The sequence below is a fragment of the Chiloscyllium punctatum genome, chromosome 32 (assembly GCF_047496795.1).
Source record: "Chiloscyllium punctatum isolate Juve2018m chromosome 32, sChiPun1.3, whole genome shotgun sequence".
NCBI lineage: Eukaryota > Metazoa > Chordata > Chondrichthyes > Orectolobiformes > Hemiscylliidae > Chiloscyllium > Chiloscyllium punctatum.
The window spans coordinates 6,189,133-6,208,315 of record NC_092770.1 but is presented as its reverse complement, the minus strand read 5'-3'; the positions used below and the strand labels follow the sequence as shown (position 1 = coordinate 6,208,315).

The 19,183-nt window shown below is 37.1% G+C and overlaps 1 protein-coding gene across 1 annotated transcript; it reads right to left on the bottom strand.

Moving 5' to 3' along the window:
- Nucleotides 1-11,619: 11,619 nt before the first annotated feature.
- wnt16 (wingless-type MMTV integration site family, member 16) lies at nt 11,620-18,510 on the bottom strand. The gene is made up of 4 exons (XM_072551542.1): nt 18,133-18,510; nt 17,813-18,039; nt 16,212-16,507; nt 11,620-13,222 (listed from the first exon to the last, which is right to left on the bottom strand). Exons 1-4 carry the CDS (start codon nt 18,225-18,227, stop codon nt 12,758-12,760), a joined length of 1,083 nt encoding a protein of 360 aa, XP_072407643.1. The 5' UTR covers nt 18,228-18,510; the 3' UTR covers nt 11,620-12,757.
- Nucleotides 18,511-19,183: the final 673 nt, after the last annotated feature.

Genomic DNA, 19,183 nt, shown 5'->3' with positions numbered 1-19,183 from the left:
AAGTTGGAGTTCTGCTTTTTGAAGGTTTTTCTCAGAGTCTGTTTCCTCCTGCTATTTCCTCATTTCTCTTTAAATTCAAGACTGGGTTACGAATAGAAGGTAGCCATTCTTTAGTGGTTGAGTAGGTGATATTTGGTGATCAATCAGCCTATTGTTTTTTTTTCCCCCTCGTCTTTGATTACCTCTTGGGTTACTGGGTAGTTATGTCCAGGGATGTTCATCTTTGATTCCTGCAGTTTCGAGGATGAGACCAAGAGGATGGGGGCCCCAACCACACACTTTTCTGACCTCCAAGAGTTTTAACATCTCTGTCAAATCTTCTCATAATTTTCTGTTCTCCCAAGGATATCAGTTCTGGCTTCTCCAATCTATTCACGTAACAGAAGCATCTCATTCCTGGGAGCATTTTTGTAAAAGCAACTTACTGCGAATGCTGGAAACTGAACTGAAATCAAAAGATGTTGGAGGTCGCAGCAGATTAAGCAGCATCCAAAGAGAGAAAGGAAGTCTAGGTAACTCTTCATAAGAACTCTGAGAAGAGTAATTTAGACTTGAAATGTTAGCTTGCATTCTCTCCATGGACGCTGCCTGACCTGCTATGACCTCCAGCATTTTTTGTAAATATTTTCTGTGCCATCTCCCATATGTTCACATCCTTCCTGGTGTAGTGCTGAACCAGTGTACTGCACAGATTCATCATAACTTTCTTGCTCTATGTGCACAAAAGAACCAAATAATGAGCAGCTCCAAGAAGAGAGAATCTATAAATATCCCCTTGATGTCCCATGTGATTGTCACCTGTCACCAGTCATCATCAATATTTGGGTTACCATTGAACAGAAATTGGACTGGAACGGCCATACAAATACTATGGCTAAAAGACCAGATCTGAGTTTGCAAATTGTGGAATGAGTAAACCCATACTAGATACAAGATGCCCTGCAACAGCTAACCAAGTCTCATTTGACAGCTTCCAAACTTATGACCTGCCCAGTAGAAAAGGGCAAGGGCAGCAGATGCATGAGAACACCACCTGAAAGTTCCCCTTCAGGTCACACATTATCCTGACTTGGAACTATGTTGCTGTTCTTCACTGTACAAGTGCATCAAAATTCTGCAACTCTTTTCCAAACAGCTCTGTAGGAGTACCTGCATCATTTAGAGTGTCATGTTTCAAAAATGCAATTCACTGCCATCTTCTAAAGAACAATTAGGGGTGTGCAACAAATGCTGGCATTGTTAGCAATGTTCACAATTCATAATAGCACTCTACTAATTACAGCTTGACAATCCAAAAGTGACCCATTTATTCATACACCCTCCTCCCTGTTAGCCAGCCAATCCTCTAATGATACTTATTTGCAAATCCTGCACCATGAGCATTTACATTATGTAGGAATTTTTGATATGGCACCTTATCATTGAAAGCTTTTTTGAAATTCTCGAGCATCATCTTTATCGAGTCCCCTTTAATCACCTTGCCAGTAAGTTCCTCATAAAGCCTAATAAATGAGTGAAATGTGATATCCATTTCACAAAACCAAATTGATGTCTATTGATATGATTTTTAAGTTTACCACCTTAATGCATTTCAATGTTTTTTTCAATGATAATTGTTAGGCTAACTGGTCTACAGCTTCCTGCTTTCTGATGCCCTCCTTTCTTGATAGAGGTATTAAGTTGTTGTCTTCCAATCCACTGGAACCTTTAAAAAAATCAGTGGAATTATTGACGATTGCACTTAACGCATATATTGTCTTTGCAGCCATTTCTTTTCAAATCCTAAGATACTGGCTACCGTATCTAAGAGACTTGTCAGCAATAGCTGATCATTTTCTTATTTTCTCCCTTTTCCTGAATATTATGATGGTTAATTTCCTCTCTCCCATTCATCTCTTTAAATATTCTTGGGGTTTTTTTGTTTCTTTGGTAGTGAAGACAGACAGAAAATACCTATTCAAAGTTTTTGCCAGTTTCTTGTCTCTCATTATTCCCCTAACTCATCATCTAAGATAGCAATACCTGCTTTAGTTACTCTTTTCCTTTTTAAGTATTTTTAGACACCTTTACCATCTATTTTTATGTTTCCAGCTAGCTTTAGCTCATGTTCTAATTTCTCTCTTTTTCTTAGGTATTCCTTGTTTGTTCTAAGATCACTCCAGCCTTCTGATCTAGTATGTGTTATGGACTAGACCAAACACCCTCAAAATATATTAAGAAGATAGCCTACACCTAACTTTTTCTTCTTTTAAAGGTAGTATAAGGTGTTGCATTTCACATGGAATTTGATTGGTCAAACCTCTTGATTTTAGCAAAACATGCTTTATTTTTGCACTACAGTTATGCAGACAAAATAAAAATAAAATAATTGGCTTAACTGTTTCAAAATGCTTAACAAAAAATATTTTAACTACTACTGATTAACTGTTCCAATATGGTAACATCCTTTGCCTTGGCAAAGGCAAATTCAGTAAAATAGATTGTCGCAATCCTGAGAGCAGGAAAAGAACCCGAACTTTTAGATCTAACAGAGAGAGGAATAAGTGCTTCCACATCCATCTTAAAGACCCCAGCAAATGCAGAAAGCTAAAACTAAAACTCCTGGTTTTGTGGGCGTTTGACCCCACCCATTCAGGCTGCTTCTATTGTTCCAACTTTAAAAATAAACCCAAGATCTCTCAAAATGTTTATTTTGTTGGCTTTGAGCAGACTGCTTGTCACCTCTGTCTCAATCTTTCTTCATAAAAACATCCAGGATAAAATACATCTCTTAAAAACCATCTGATTTTTCATATTGTATGCTTTTCCTTTCAGTTTAACACCATTCTTAAATTCCTTAGTTATAGATAGTTCATCTTTCTTACATTATTTCTAATGGAAGATATCATTGCTGAAAGTTGTGAAATATCTCCTTAAATATGTTGCATTGCACACCAACAATTCTACCTTTTAACATATTTTCCAAGTTCACTCTAGTTCATTCTGTTCATTTTTTCATTTCCAGAATATAGTTTATTCACAAAAAAAATCAGTAAAGCAGTTCTGTTCAGTAGCATATGAAGAAAACAAACAAGCATTGGAGTTTGATTCTATCTAACAAACAAAACCAAAGGCATCGCTTACTTGAACTAGATTATATTTACATATAGTTGAGGTACTAGGAGGGTCCGATAACTGAACAGACTCCATTTTGGCAGTAATAGCCTCGGACAGTGGTCTTTTCCAACCGTGCCATGGTGACAGCTGCCCGAAGCTTTGTACTATGTACTGTAGTCCTGGACCGTGGAATGTGTGAGTCTACAATACTCAGTCAGGGTCAACACCTTGTTCCGGAAGACCAACAAGTTTTGGGAAGACCAAAGAGTATCTTTTACCAAGTTCATGGTCCTCTGGGTGCAGTTGATGCTTATCTCGCTGAACATCCTGGGGAGCAGACGAAGGAATACAGAGTCCTGCGTCAAAAGCAGGATGAACCATGACAAAACCCACTGCACCTTTCTCTGGAATTTCTTTGCAAAGGCACCCTTGAAATTACCTTTATTTATGCTTAAGATACTAAAACAAATTTTAAAATGTCTTGTGGATTTTACAAAAGCATATTAACTTGATCCTGACTGTATTTTCATATGAAAAATACACATGGACTAGAATATGGATACAGATTTTCTTGCTCTCTAACTTTAGTGTAGCAGACAGCTAAACATTATGAACAATATAATTCCTGGTACAACTTGTTTCACAGTATGTACCACACACTAGTGACTGCGAGCCAAAATTCTGTTTGATTACTACACTCTATGATGCAGTTATTGGTATGGATAGAAGTTATATTTCAGTTGTTCATTTTTAAGAGTTGAACTATTGTGGCTTTCAATTTAAAGTTCCATTTAAACACGCAATCTATTTGTATTGAGAATTAATTATTCTCCTACATACCCTTTAGTGGGCAATGTATGACAGTAGAGGTAAGAGTACATGTGTTTGACTTTAGGCAGTGCTCAAACCAGCTTTCAAAAATAATGACCAATCATGATCACATTATGATGAATTACTGAAATTCAGCTATTAGAAGGGTTCTATGTTTCTGTTTGTAATATATGTTTTCAAAATTTTCAGCTACAGTAAAAAAAATTGATTCTGTTTACTTTCACCTTTGGAGATGCTCAAGATTATACTTAACCAATAAATTGCTAAATCATATCCTGAATCCTTGGTATGTTCAGTAGAAAGCAGAAGTTGCCACCCTCATTTTCATTCTTTCACGAGATGTGAATATTGTTGGCTGTTATCATTTGTCACCCATCTTTAATTGCCCTTGAGAAGGATAGAGAGATCTGCATTCTTGAACTGTTGCCATCCATCTAGTGCAGGTGCATGGACAGGACTTTTAGGAAGGGAGATCCAAGATTTTGACCCAGCAACAGTGAAGCAATGGTAAAATACTTCCAAGTCAGGATGGTGTGTCTTTGGGGTTTGGGGGGACCTTGGCCCAAGTGATGTTCCTATTTTAGCCAGTCAGCAAGGAATTATAGAGGTATACGTTAGTACATTTTCAAATTAGGATCTTGAAGTTTATAAATGAAATCTGAATTTCTCTTATTGATTGCAATTCTAATGCTAACTGGGAATCCTGCTAATATAACCGCTCGTTCTCCACTAGAGGGCGTCAGCTCATCAATTGTGATGCAGTGTCACAGATTCAGCTCATTAAAAGAGGGAACTGCAAACTTTAAAATCTGCGCTGTGTGGACTTTACATAAACTTGTGTTTATGAATTATTTTACTTACTATTGCAAAAGATACTGACATTGTCTGGTGTGTTTTATTTTAACACTTTGCAGAATATGTACAAGGGCTGATTAGTTTGACAGGAGAAAGTGAGGACTGCAGATGCTGGAGATCAGAGCTCAAAATGTGTTGCTGGAAAAGCGCAGCAGGTCAGGCAGCATCCAAGGAGCAGGAGAATCGGGCATGAGCCCTTCTTCAGGATTAGTTTGACAGCATGGGTTTGTTATAATGGCAGATAGTTCTTCTAGCCTGCATCTTCTACTTTCCCATTGTGATATGGCCTAAATTAGTCATGATAAGCAATCTATGGACAACAATGATACACTAAATAAAACGAAAGATGTTCTTGTTTGTGCCCAAATGAATAACTGGGATTTAAAACATTTTAAAGCAAATCCTATGGTTAGAGGTGTAGGAGACAATTTAAGCTTGCCAAGTGAAAACCCACTAGATCAAGCTGCATGCTGATTTTAGATTTCCAAACAATATTACTGATTAACTTTCATGGAGAATAAAATTGTGTGTGGTGTAAAATGTTTTACACCCAATTCCATCAGTTTCCCAACCCTCAGGTTATATTCACATTGGCCTCAATTATCAGAGGGTAAAATCAGTATTTCACCTAGTCCAGTGGGTTTCCCATCTGGCAAGTTACATTAATATTTCCCTATAATTAATAATATAAATATTTATATATAATTTGTGCTAAGCCAGCATGTTATATTGCTATAACCAATAATTGATATGCATTTTGTACTTTACAATGGCATACCAAATAAATGATTAGGTCTTTATTAATACATAAATGTATTTATACATTTTTGTAAAGTAGGCTTGTATTTATATTTTTTCTTTTCATCAGAATTATATATTCTAAATAGCAATGTCCTGCAGTAGAATGTAAATCTGTTAAAAAAAAGTCTATGATAAAATCACTTTATCCAGTCAAGCACTCATTCAATTACACAGAAATTTACTGTTACTGTAATTTAAATATATAACATTAAAATTGAATTTATGCTTCTGTCAATTGAAAAGTCATAATTTATGCTGAAATATTATTTAAATTATCTCATAATAGGGGCCAAAGTCTCTCAACATTGAGCAATCTGTGACGAATATACTTGCTACTTCATTTTAGGTGTGGATGTAAAGAACATTAACATTTGTGATGCATCACAAAATGTTACCAGATTGGTTCATCTACTTGATTATTGCATTTGGCCACTTTATAGTTTCTGAGAAATCTGGGGCTTGCAATAACTGCTAATAGATGCTACTTTTAAATTAAGTGTAAGAATATGAGCTCAAAAATTCAAGAGTTGAGGTCTTCAATGACTTATTGCAAAAGTAAACAAATAATGGTGATGTGCTGCAACTCCAACTATTAGAATCATTGTTTGGTAGGATAGAGCTAATCTGTGGTCTTGAGAATGGTGACAGTGCAATCATATTCATAGTAAATTGAACTGCTGACCATGCCAGTTGTAGTACTACCTGTTGTCAATGCTTCACTTGTCTAATAAGTGTCCCTCTTGGAGAGAGATAAATTGGTCTGCTTGGAGTTAAGGAGATGGCCTCTAAGTTATATGCCTTTAGTGCCCTAAATCATTCTGTCCAGGTATCTCTGGAATTCTCTATGCAGCTACACAGTATGGCTTTATCTAATTAAATTGAGCAGAATCTCATTGCAAATTAGGGCTTTTCTAAGACTTAACTTTTCAATCCTGCAACTTGGCTTTCTGACATTTGATTTGTATAATGTGCATGGCAAACTGAAACATGCCTGTCTAGCTGTGTAGCTTGGTTTCAAAATGCTTAAGTATACTGATGTATTTCTGCAAAGTTTGTATAAAGTTTGTCTATGTGATTCTTCCCAGAAAGTTGGTGTCACCAGAACAGAAAACAAACCATCATGGAGTTCATTTTGAATTGTTCTATACACCCTATTTCCTGTACTGTGGCCAAGCATCTCACACTCCAATAACCCACTCCACAAGTTTCTCAAACCCTTTTCCCTCTTTTAGTAACAATTTTAAATTTCACATTCCTCATCACTGACCACAGCAAACAGGAAAGTTTGATCCTGATTTCTCCAATAAAATGGATAATTTTGAAAACAAGAAGTGGATTTCTATATGGAACGGTATAGATCATTTTATCATTTCATCATTCAAAATATTAATTATAGAATCTTTCGTGGTAAGATATTCCAATTAGGATCACCCTTCATATGGATTTTTATTCCCAAGTCATGAATTTCTTTCTTACATTTTAGTGGCTAGAACTTCCACATAACTCAACATGTAGTCTAACTGGAACACTACAATATAAGCATAATTGCCTTAAACTTTAACTATGCTTTAGTTACATAGCTTAGTACACAATTCACTTCATGGCTGTTCCATTATAAGTAAACATTCCAACTGCTGAGCATAATAATACCCAGGATTGCCCATTCCTTTATCCTGGGATGTTTGATTACCATACAACGAGTGTACCTATCACACATGCTGCCAAGTTTTATTCCCAAAGCTTCTTACAAAGTATTCATAGTTAACATGTCTCCGCCCCCCAATACTTTGTTCTAATTTATTTTGAAAATCCAGGGCTGTATTCTCAGCTTCAATTGCTCCACTTTCCAAATTGTCATTGTCTCAACTCATCTTTTTTTTTTCTGATTGGTTTCTGCTGAAATGACATTTGCACTTTAAATCTGAGTCTTTAATTCCAGCATTGGAATAGGAAAAGAAAGATTGGTTATTTAAAATCAAGGAACTGAATTAATAATATATCTTTCGGATTGGTGGCAAATGAAAGAAAACAACCCACGTGATTAGTGGAAATTGGAAATAAAAGCATTTGGATCAGTGATCTTTTGGACATTCAACACTTGCCCTGCTTTAACTCCTCTCTTCCAATAAGTGTCTGTTTTTACTTTTGTCTAATTTCTTATATCATCCAAGATTTGAAGGTCAAACTCGAATGCTGAATATAGGATAATAGATAAGATTCTTGGCAGTGTGGAGGAACAGAGGGATCTTGGTGTTCAAGTACATAGATCACTCAAAGCTGCCACCAAGTGGATAGGATTGTTAAGAAAGCATATGGTGTTTTGGCTTTCATTAACAGGAGGATCGAGTTTAAGAACCGCGAGGTTTTGCTACAGCTCTACAAGTCCCTGGTGAGACCACACTTGGAATATTGTGTCCAGTTCTGGTCGCTCTACTATAGGAAAGATACAGAGGCTTTGGAGAGAGTGCAAAGAAGGTTTACTAGGATGCTGCCTGGACTGGAGGGCTTGCCCGAGGTTGACTAAGCTCGGGCTTTTCTCTCTGAAGAGTAGGAGGAAGAGAGGTGACCTGATCGAGGTATGCAAGATAATGAGAGGCATGGATAGTCAATAGCCAGAGACTTTTCCCCAAGGCAGGATTGACTGGTGCAGGGGTCATAGTTTTAAGATATTAGGAGAAAGGTATAGAGGGGACATCAGAGGAAGGTTCTTTGCACAGAGGGTTGTGAATGCATGGAATGCGTTCCCAGTGGTGGAGGTGAAAGCAGAGGCATTAGGGACATTTAAGCGACTGCTGGACATGCACATGGATAGCAGTGAATTGAGGCATGCGTAGGTTAAGTTATTTTATATTAGGATTAATCCTTGGCACAACATCGTGGGCCAAAGGGTCTGTTCTGTGCTGTACTTTTCTATGTTAGCTAAAATTGCAATTCTGCTATAATGTAATTTTTCACTATAGGTTCTTTTTTACATGTAATTTTGAAACTGCCAACTGTGCACACATACCAGCTTCAGAAAATACCTCTATGCATAAATTTAATCAAGTTCAGAAAATTTAGTAGGGCACTATTAGAATCTTCAGCGTCCGCATATGTAGCTCAGAATTTCCACAACTAAATAGGGTAGAAATTCATTCCAGGTAATAATCCAAATCAATTATATTGATCAGTTGCTGATTTTCTAGTACAGAGACCAGTCAGTTGTATTTGGAACTTAATATTAAGGTACTGTGTATAATGGCGGCTGAACCAATACAGCCCAAATTTGACAACTTCCCAAGATGAAATTCAACCCCTCCTATAGATTATCGTAAAGAATTAACCTTAGCACAATAATAATACAAGTTTATTCAACTTTGCCAAAATTTAATTAATTTATTTTTAGTTTGCTTGTCTTACAGATGTTTTAGTGATATGTTCGAAGTATAGAATGGAATTATTTTCTGCTGGGACAGATCTAATTTGAGTATGTACCTATATAGTTGTGGAAGTTCTTAGCTACATATCCGGATGCTGAAGATTCCAATAGTGCCCTACTAAATTTATTTCATCTAAAATTTAAGTAATATCTGCTTCCCAACAAATTGAACTCTAGAAATAAATTTACGTTAGGAAGCAGATTTGGAACAGGAATATTAATATTGTACAACAATATGATGTATTAAGAAAAAAACAATTTTCAAGCTATAATAGCTAAAAGGATAACTTCACTGATATAATAGATTCATGAACACTGCAACTACAATTTGTAACATTAATAAAACTTAAAAATTGCAAGTTATAATGAATGTAGCATTTGGACAGAAGACAAATTGTGTACATGCCTCCACCTAACTTTCATGAAATGACATGTTTTTCAGTTTTCTCCTGAAGAAAATAATCCTATTTATAAACATCCTCCATGGACCCTATGACAGAGAAATTAACAGTGGGGTGTTGGGAGGAAACGTATCTGTTTCATTATACTGGTCTCAATGGAGTTCATCTTTGTTTTATTCATGGATGATGGCGTTGCTGGCTACACCTACATTTTGGCACATTCCTAATTGCCCAGAGGTTCTGCTTATAAAACCAATTCAGATTTTTGTTCCTTGTATCCCTGACAAAATATTTACTATTTTAAGCAAATATTTCTGATTTTGTTTACAAAACGCTAACTGCAAATACGGTACAAATCTTATTTCCAGTACACAAACTCACCACAGTTCCTATCAAAGTCCATTGAAATACAGGAAAATATTTATTTATAAAGATCTAAAACAGATTATTCATTATCTGCAAAATATTTACAAATTCAACCTGATATTAAACTCATTCAGTTGTGTGGAGCATTTCTTCATGTTTACTTTAAATTCCCCATAACCGTGAGCCTAACATGGTTTTATTTATGTGTTTTATTGCTTGTTCCTATGGTATTTGTAATTAAAAGTTTTGTTTTCATTGTAGTGGAACTCAACAATTAATTCCTGTTTTAAAAATACAGTGAACAATACCATATATTGGGAATCAAAAACATCAAATTAGCTAAATTACAGAAAAAAAACTTTGTAATCAGCACAAGTATATTAGACACTTATTTTGGTCACTTTACCCACAGAAATATATACTTACTTTAGAGGAAATGAAACAAAAGTAGTTGAATAGACTAAATCCTGGCAGGATTTCCTTATGAGGAGAGATTGAAGAAAGTGGGCCTATATTTAGAGTTGCAAGAATGAAAACTTAATCCCAGTGAAATTTACAACATTTTTACAAGGTACAATGCTCGCTGGTGAGTGTAGAAGCAGGGGTCATAGTGTCAGATTAGGAGTCAGGAAATTTAAGATGGAGATGAAGAGGTGCTTCTTCATCCTCAGAAAGTGGTGAATCTTTTAAATTCTCTGACCCAGAGGCCTGAGACTCATTTATTATTTTAGAATGAGATTGATAGATTTCTACATTTCAAAACATCAAGGAATACTTCAGGAAAATTGTACTGAAGCAGGTTAGTTGTGATCTTACTGAATGGTAAATGGACTCAAGGGGCTGAATGGCCTGCCTGTACTTCTGTTTCTAATGTTCTTATTGTATCCTTTTAGGATTTGTCCGAAATTCATCCATTCTAAGTTAAAATGAAGCTTTACCAATTGCAATTGTTCTTTCTGTTCAGTCAGAAATAAAGCTATTACCTGAATAATAGCATGATCTTCAACTCTCATTTATTTAATTACTTTCATATATTGTAATGTTGTCTTTAAGTGGTTTTAATTCCATTTAATCAGGCTCAGCCTGGACAGTATAGATGGGGAGAAACTATTCTCACTCACAAGGATTGAGAGTTAGTGGTTACAAGACTAAAGTGTTTTGCAAAAGAAGCAAATGTAAGGTGAGAAAAAAAAAATCACACCATGAGTCGTTAGGATATGGCATGCACTGCCTGGAAGCCTGGTGAAGGCAGGTTCAATTAAGGTTTTGAAGACAGCAATGACGAACATTTAAGTAGAGATAATGTGCAAACAAAAAGGCAGGATATTAGCAACAAATCAAAATATTCCAAAAGCTGCTGCAGACAATGGACCAAATGGCCTGCTTTCGACACTGTAACAATTCTGAGATTCTGTGAAGACACAGAATGGACAGTTGCAAAACTGAAGCAGTATAATGAAGGATGAATAGAACTATTTACAACTGAACTACAACCTAAAATACATAAGTGGATCGCAAGATCTTGAGTGCAAGCTTTTGTTTCCTTACTTCCATTACTTTCTGCCTTATGCACTATGCAATATATAGACTTCAAATCATTATGCTGTCATAATGCATCAAAAATATTATGCAAATTAAAAGTCAAGTAACTGCTAAAGTTCAGTTCGAAAATTAATTTCTACCAAGACAAATGTCAAATTGTTTAATTCTCAGTAGATTACTTGTTATTTTTCATCTTTACATCAGACTGTATAAAACAGGCCAAGACTTTTAACCCCCGGTCATGATTTAACTGAAATTCTTTATTTAAAAAAATGGACTCGTGGTATTTTTCGTTAGCTTGTCATTTTTCACAAATCACTACCCCACACAAACTTGAGCTTTAAGAGAAGTTGGGTAAATGTTACATACAGTTCTAGTTCCAAGTAACTTAAAAAGTTAATGCATTTGTTCCAAAAAAATTATTTATTGTCTTCCAGTTCTCAAAACACCTCCTGCAAGATAAATCAATATACCAGAATCATTGAAACCAATACTGCCATTTATAATAATCTGCAGAAAACTAAATGAAAGATAGACAAGTTTGAAATGCTACCAATTCACTCAGCACTTCTTTATATATATTGAGCAAGTTGAACAAGATTAGTGCCAATCTACATATTTTACAGAATGGTTGATACTTTTATACATGATTTGCATAAGTTAAACAATATTTACAGATAAGCTGTTAGTATGTTTGTTATCCAAAACTAAAGTTCTCTGTACATATATTTTTTAAAAAGTATGAAATGCTATTCTTTTAGAACTCAGCATAGCAAGTTAAATTTTTACTTTGTAAGTAACATAACTTTTGATACACAGTTGCCATGCAACTGAAATACAGTGTCATCACTGAGTAAATGTCATGTTTTCATTTCCAACTCTGAACAGACAACAATTTGGAAGATTTTATCCTCCAGAGGTAAATATAATGCCATGGCTTGCAGGCAATGCAAGCTTCTTGGAATTTTTAATCCTTTTTAAAATCCTCGAACAAATTCAGTACAACCAGTTTATATTGACACCTAACAAAATACAAAGTTTTCAGATGTTCATTATGGAATGTTAGCATTTCTATTTTACGTTATTTAAACTGTTATAAATGCCATTATTATAAGACTTCAATATTATTGCTGTTCCTCTGAGATTTCCTTGTTGTTCTTTTGAAGGATCACCTAACATGATTTTATACGGTCACTGCAAACAAAATGAACTCATTTTTTGGGCCTTGATGTTTGCTGAGTTCACCGTTACAGATAATAGGATAGTGGACATATTTTCTTCTGAACTGAATGTGCTGTCCACTCATGTTTGGATTCCTTGTAATAATGCTTCCTCGGTGTTGTAATGTGTCAACTGCTCATTAAAAGTTAATAATATCGCCAGACTCTGAATATACGCTCCTTTGTCCCGAAACCTTTCTGAACTATCCTTGTTTTGCATTTCGCAGCTATTTGCAGGTGTGCACATCAGTCATGGTTTCACATCTCCGACAGCGCACGTAGCAACACCACACAAACTTACAGTCACACCGTTCCACGTGCCGGACTACATGTGTGTTATATCCCCGGCCACAGCACAGCAAGTTGCAACCATCAGCGGCTGGTGAGGTGCGGTTGCATTGCCTTCCCCGAGTCCCATGGATCCCAAGCTTCTTATCCTCCACACAATAATTTGGTGACTTTTTAATATGCACTAGATCGTCCCTGTTCACAGGCACTTTACGCTGCACCTTATCTTTGCGACGCACTTTTTTCTTTGATCTGTCCAAGATCTGGACGCTGTGCTCGTATTTCTCTTTCAGAAATTGACCGATTTTGTCGAAGGATGACATGGTCTTCCAACAAGTCTTCACAGCACATGAGCCAGAAACTCCATGACAACGGCAGTTCACAGACAGCAACTTGGACACTGCCTGTTGGAGCCAAAATAACGATACATTAGCCATTTGAATCTTTCGAAAAAAGTCATTGGTTGTTCATACTTTAATTCTGTGCTAACACAGTAACTGCTGATGTCCAAACATAGGAGTCACTAGAGTTATACTATTAACTATGCCTCGCTGCTTCACCACAAAGTAACACATCTTGTTTGTTCTTTGACGTGCTCAGAGCACCATCTCCGAATTGTTACATTTAAACCATGAGCGGGGAGGGGAGCCTCTGATGTCTAACATTGAAAAGTGTGATAAAATTGTAAAGTGTGACATTTCACTAATCTGGATTTATATTATACACAATCCACACCCAGCGTTTGTGAAATTGCCTTCTAGATGCTTCCTTTAGCTTTAATTACATATAAATTTATTGCAATTGAAAGACTTCAGCCATACATCAACTCTAAAGTTGCAGGAGTGTAAACCATAAAATTGCCATTTTATAAATGCCATTATTATAAGACTTCAATATTATTGCTGTTCCTCTGAGATTTCCTTGTTGTTCTTTTGAAGGATCACCTAACATGATTTTATACATTTCCAGTAAAATTAGTCCAAACTATCAGGAAATGTCAATCCCATGGCATCAATGCCCAACTAGACCCTGAATTTGGATTGCAGTTGAATTTACATTTTAACTGTGGGATCAATGCTAATCAACAATGATTTGTACTTTGTTATTAATAATGTAAATATATCCATGGTTGCTCAGGAGTTAGAGCCCAGTTACACAAGCTTTAGGTAACTTATACTGTTTCAGGTTAGTGCAAAAGTATCATTAACTTCACTAAACAGTATATTCCAAGTTATGTTAATAGAATTGTTGATTAAATAAATTTAATTAAAATTTAATGCATGAATAAGACAGATCACATGTCTATAACTAAATTAACATGTAAGATTTCTGAATATTATCTAGTAAATATTAACCAGAGATTGATTGTTAGTGAAGTCAAAATATTGTATAGAATTATGAAGACAGTAATGCATTGTTGATATTGAGGAATCAATGTGAAACTATTCAATACATATTTTGAACATGCATTGCCTAAGACAGACTGATCAAACTGAATTCGAATTTTGAAATTCTTGTCTGAGTTTCATGAGGAGTAACAATGCAATTTTAAAGTTTCAACACATTCAGTCCTACCAGTTTCATGCTACATTACTTTGTTTACAATATAACTTGTAGATATCTATTAGGATAATGTTTCACATAACCCAAGCTGCTAATACTCTCTGAATGATGCTTGTAACATTCAAATATAATTATAATATCCAGATGTTATGGTAGCCTAGTAAACCCATTCAAATTAATCTAACTATAGCATGAATTTGGATTGAGCCTCTGATTTAGTTGTGAAGCGATGCAGTCCCACTCAAGGCAGTTTGGTGAATGGAGATGAGAATATTATCTCTAAATATTAGTTTAGCTACCAATAGATTATTGGAACCTGGAAGGAGTGAGCACTGCATCAGTGGTATATTCCCGTCATGGCAAGTGCCAGGTTAATTTGCATTTGATGGGTAAAGTCCATTTAAAAGAACAGGTACAGCTCTTTAGCCTTGATTGAAAGCCACAAAGAAAGTACTCCTAAAATAAAGAAACATTGTTGAATGCACCAAATCCACATTGCTGGTGGAATTCCTCCAGCGGGAAAAGCTGGTTAGTTCTAGCCCTGGCCAAGAGACTTGAGTACTAACATCTAGGTGCATAATCTAATCTTGTATTGAGAGTGCCATTGTTTATGGTGCCAATTTTCAGATGGCATATTAAACAGAAGCTCTGTATGCCTGGTCAGATGCATATAAAGGATGTCATGGCACTAATTTAAAAGACAGGCAAGTTATCCTTGTCCAACACATTACTTAACTCAAATTGACATCACAAAAACTAACTTTTTTGTGGGAGCTTGCTGTGCACAGGTTTGTTGCATTATCCAATATTTCAAAAGTACTCCAATAAAAGCAAATCCTGCAGATGTTGTAAATCTGAAACAAACACAGGATACAGTTCTGAAGAAGGACGTTGGTGAGGCCTCTTCTGAAGTACTATTTGCAGTCCTGGTCATCCTGTCATAGGAAGGATATTCTTAAGTTGGAGAGGGTTCAGGAAAGATTTACCAGGATATTGCTGGAAATGGAAGGTTTAAGTTATAAAAAAAAGGGCTGTGACTTTTTTTTCACCGGAGCGTAGGAAGTTGAGGGGTGACCTTATAGGGGTTTATAAAACCATGACAGGCATGGATAAGATAAATAGCAAAGGTCTTATCCCGAAGGTGGATGGGAGAGTTCAAAACTAAGGGCCATATTTTTTAAGGTGAGAGAAAATTTTAAGAAGGATGTGAAAGGGCAACCTCTTCACACAGAAAGTGGTTCGTGTGAACTGCCAGAGGAAGTGGTAGATACAGGTACAATTACAACGTTTAAGAGACATTTGGATGAGTACATCAATAGGAATGGTTTGGAGGGATATGGGCAAACACAGACAAATGCGACTAGTTTAGTTTGGGAACATGGTCGGCGTGGACGAGTTGGACCGAGAGTCTATTTCCATGCTGTGTGACTCTAAGTCAAACAGAACTCAAAATGTTAACTGTTTCTCTCTCCACAGATGCTGTCAGACCTCATGAGTTTCTTGAGCATTTTCAGTGTTGGCTTCAGAAGCATTCCATCAACTGTGAAAAGGTGCCACCACAAGACAGGTGGTAACAATTTAAATTCCAACGTTTGTTACCAATAATCCTTCATCAGATAATAATGTTCCTTCCCTCTGAGTTTTTCATTCCCCAACGGGAAGTCTGCGGGCCCCGCTGTTGAAGTCAGTCCTGGCGAGCCTGACCTCCCCTCCCCTCCCCTCCCCTCTGTTACCTTACTCCCTGACCTCTACCCCTCCTTCACCTCTCCTGTCCCATCCGTTACCTTACTCCCTGTCCCTACCCTCCTCCCCTCCCCTCCCCTCCCCTACCTGGCGGCCAGCCTCGGAGTTATGCAGGATCATGGTTTCCCGAGCTTCCTTCTCTCCTGCGAGATCGGGGCTCGAGGGTTTCTCGCTCGAGTGGATGAATTTCCTGCTGAACGCCAGGCCGTACTGGATGTCGTCGGAACAGCCGCCCCAGTGCCAGCCCTCATCGGCGGATCCCCCGCTCTGCCGGCTCCTGTCACACGAACACTCGGTCAGGTTGCCGGCGCTGCACGCTCGGGTCACCGAGTGCACCAGTCCCGCCGCCATCACCGCCAGGATGAAGGCACTTTCCTTCGTACCTGAGGAAGACAAAAGGGACCAGTTTCTCTCAGGTCACGGCGACCCCAAATTTCGGCCGATTACCGCCCGAATTGCGCCCCTGCCTGATGCGAGTTTGGAACCCATTGGCGGGAGCTAATAAACTCAGTGGAGCAAAGGCATATTACACGTGTCGGGTGAGTAGGTTACTGTGTTTTCCTGAATGAATATTTAACAAATGATAAATTCTTATCGGTTTGTTTGATGGCCCTGGTTTACATTTTGAAAGGTTTAGGAGAACAAGTAGGCGGCATCTACTGAAAGAGCCGACAGATCTTCATTTCCAGTTCGCTGAAATATGGTCGGGTGACTTCCTGTCTACACTGTGTAGACAATGCTGGAGAATGATACGGATCAAACACTTCACCTGAATTCATTATTCTCTGTTCCCCAGCTTCGGGCTGTGCACTGAACCAGAAATGCAGCCTTTCAGAAGATTAGGACTGACGTGAACAGCAGCCTTTTTCCTCTGGATGTAACCTAGCGACTTCGTAAAAGAGTTTGAGCGACTTATTGTGTATCCGAATAAGTTGGATTGCCTTACAGGCCACGGTTCTCAATAATAATCACCATACATTACACTTTGTGCAAGTTATTTATAATCGACCGCAATGTTTCAAACGGAAATAAGGCATTAATAACGTTAAATTGTAATTAGGTAATTGTATTTTGTAATAAAATATAAATTAACTATGAATAAAACGTTACGATATTTGTTGAATAATGTATTTAGGTTTATGGTTTAAAATTTAAATTTTTTGCTGCTGCAATGCTGCTAATTTTCATCTAAATATATTTAACTTTCTTCAGATTCTTTACAGTTTTTCATGTTCTGAAGCGTTTAGCATCAAAATACGGACATTTGATCAGGGTTAAAACGCTTGTTGAGAAATTTAACAGAAACCACATGGGAACATTCTTGATCAAGCGACAGGCATACCGCAGCCAATAGCAGCTGGTCGCTGTGCAAAATTACTTATTTGATGTTTCACGAGGCAGTTAATACACTACCATGAGTATTGTTAAATACAATTACGACCAAGGTTTGATTTAAAACTAAAGGAAGTACTTAGCAGCTGCTTTATTCAACATTAAACCGACTGTACGGAATAAATAAACGATAACAGAAATATTGTAGTTTCACTTGTGTAAACATTAGTCCCACGTGGTTTGTTTCCACTTAATAACCAAAACCAACGATTTCTTGCTCTTCCACTTAACTGTCTGAAATATTGAACACTGATCTCAAATCCAGGCGTATATATTTAGTTGTACAGTTGACTCACCACTGGTTAGCTCGTAGCCAAAGACAGAGTAATCATTTGTAATTGAGCAGTTCCATCTCTCGTGTTTAAACTGATTCTGGCATTCATAAATACCAATGCGTGCCCCTTCTTTAATAGTCGGCAAAAGATTGGGCTTTCTTTTACACAGATCTTTCTGTTTGTTTGAAAGTGGCAAACCTAGACACCCCATCTTCTCGGTGATTCCACTGGCTGTGGATCCTAACCACCTGTTGTGAGTATATAGAAACACACATCACTATTAAATAAACAGTATCACAACCAAACACACGACTCTTTTTCAATGATCGAGGTTTACTTACATCCAATTTCCTTGACAGTGGTAGGGAAAGAGTATTGGGATTACTGCGAATAACATACAACACCGAAATAATCCAAAAGAAGCCCCTTTCTCCATGACAGAATCATTTATTATCTTGTGCCAAGCGAAAGTGTCACGGCTGTTAATGTAATTGAGAATCGATCCGGAGTGTTGCAAATGTAAGGGGATTATCCTTCCGACTGGCCTCACTATTCATTCTGTAATCCTGTGAGGGCTTTTACAAAACAGGTTTCGGAGGCAGAGTGTGAAGTAGATTGAGAATAATAAATTCACAGAGAGATAACATTTGGGGCAAATCGTTGTGAAAGGACGAATTCGATTCGGCGTTATGTTGCCTCTGTCTGCCAATTCTGCAGTTCCCGCCCATGTACACTTCCCATTGGATAAAGGCGAAGTTACAGTGAAGTAGACCACAATGGTGATTGGTCGGTTATCACCTCCACAAGTGGTGTTTCGTGGAGCTAAGCCTCTAAAGTTCATTTAACCACGAGGGAGCTTCAGTCCTGATGCTGGTGGTAGTGAACATCTTCGTATCTCCAGTTCAATTACACTTGGGGTCATTAGTAACTCTCAAATTGTGAAATGGATCGCACGATACTCTTATGATACAAACCGTACTTAGTAGAATCATTGGATGCCACATTCCGTCTACCTTAACAATTATTTTCACGAATAATAGTCTATATAGTTAAAGTTTGAAAAAAAAGGAACTATCAGTCACTTAAAAGTCTGTCAAAATGATGAATGAGCGCATTTAATGTAAAACAACTCTCCCAAAGCATTGTGCAACGTCTAGATGAAAGCGATACGCAGAAAACTATTTTAAGTAAATTGTTCCATTCGTTTCTAAATAGTAGAACTAGAGTTGGGTCTGACTTGATTTGGACACAATCCAGGAAGTGTGTTCTAAGCGCTAGGTTGACTTTGGAGCGTTCTTTTTATCCCTCTCAGAGTGGAATGTTACCTCCGCAGTTTAACATCTCGTGCGTACAGTTACCTTACGCAGTTTCTAATTGGAAATATATTTTGCA

What these genes read in the sequence shown, in the direction of transcription:
- wnt16 (XM_072551542.1), bottom strand. Translation starts at nt 18,227, where the DNA reads ATGGAGAAAGGGGCTTCTTTTGGATTATTTCGGTGTTGTATGTTATTC. An exon ending in CACTGTCAAGGAAATTGGAT is followed by an intron (nt 18,040 to 18,132) that starts GTAAGTAAACCT and finishes TACTCACAACAG; the next exon opens with GTGGTTAGGATCCACAGCCA. An exon ending in ACTCCGAGGCTGGCCGCCAG is followed by an intron (nt 13,223 to 16,211) that starts GTAGGGGAGGGG and finishes TGGCTCCAACAG; the next exon opens with GCAGTGTCCAAGTTGCTGTC.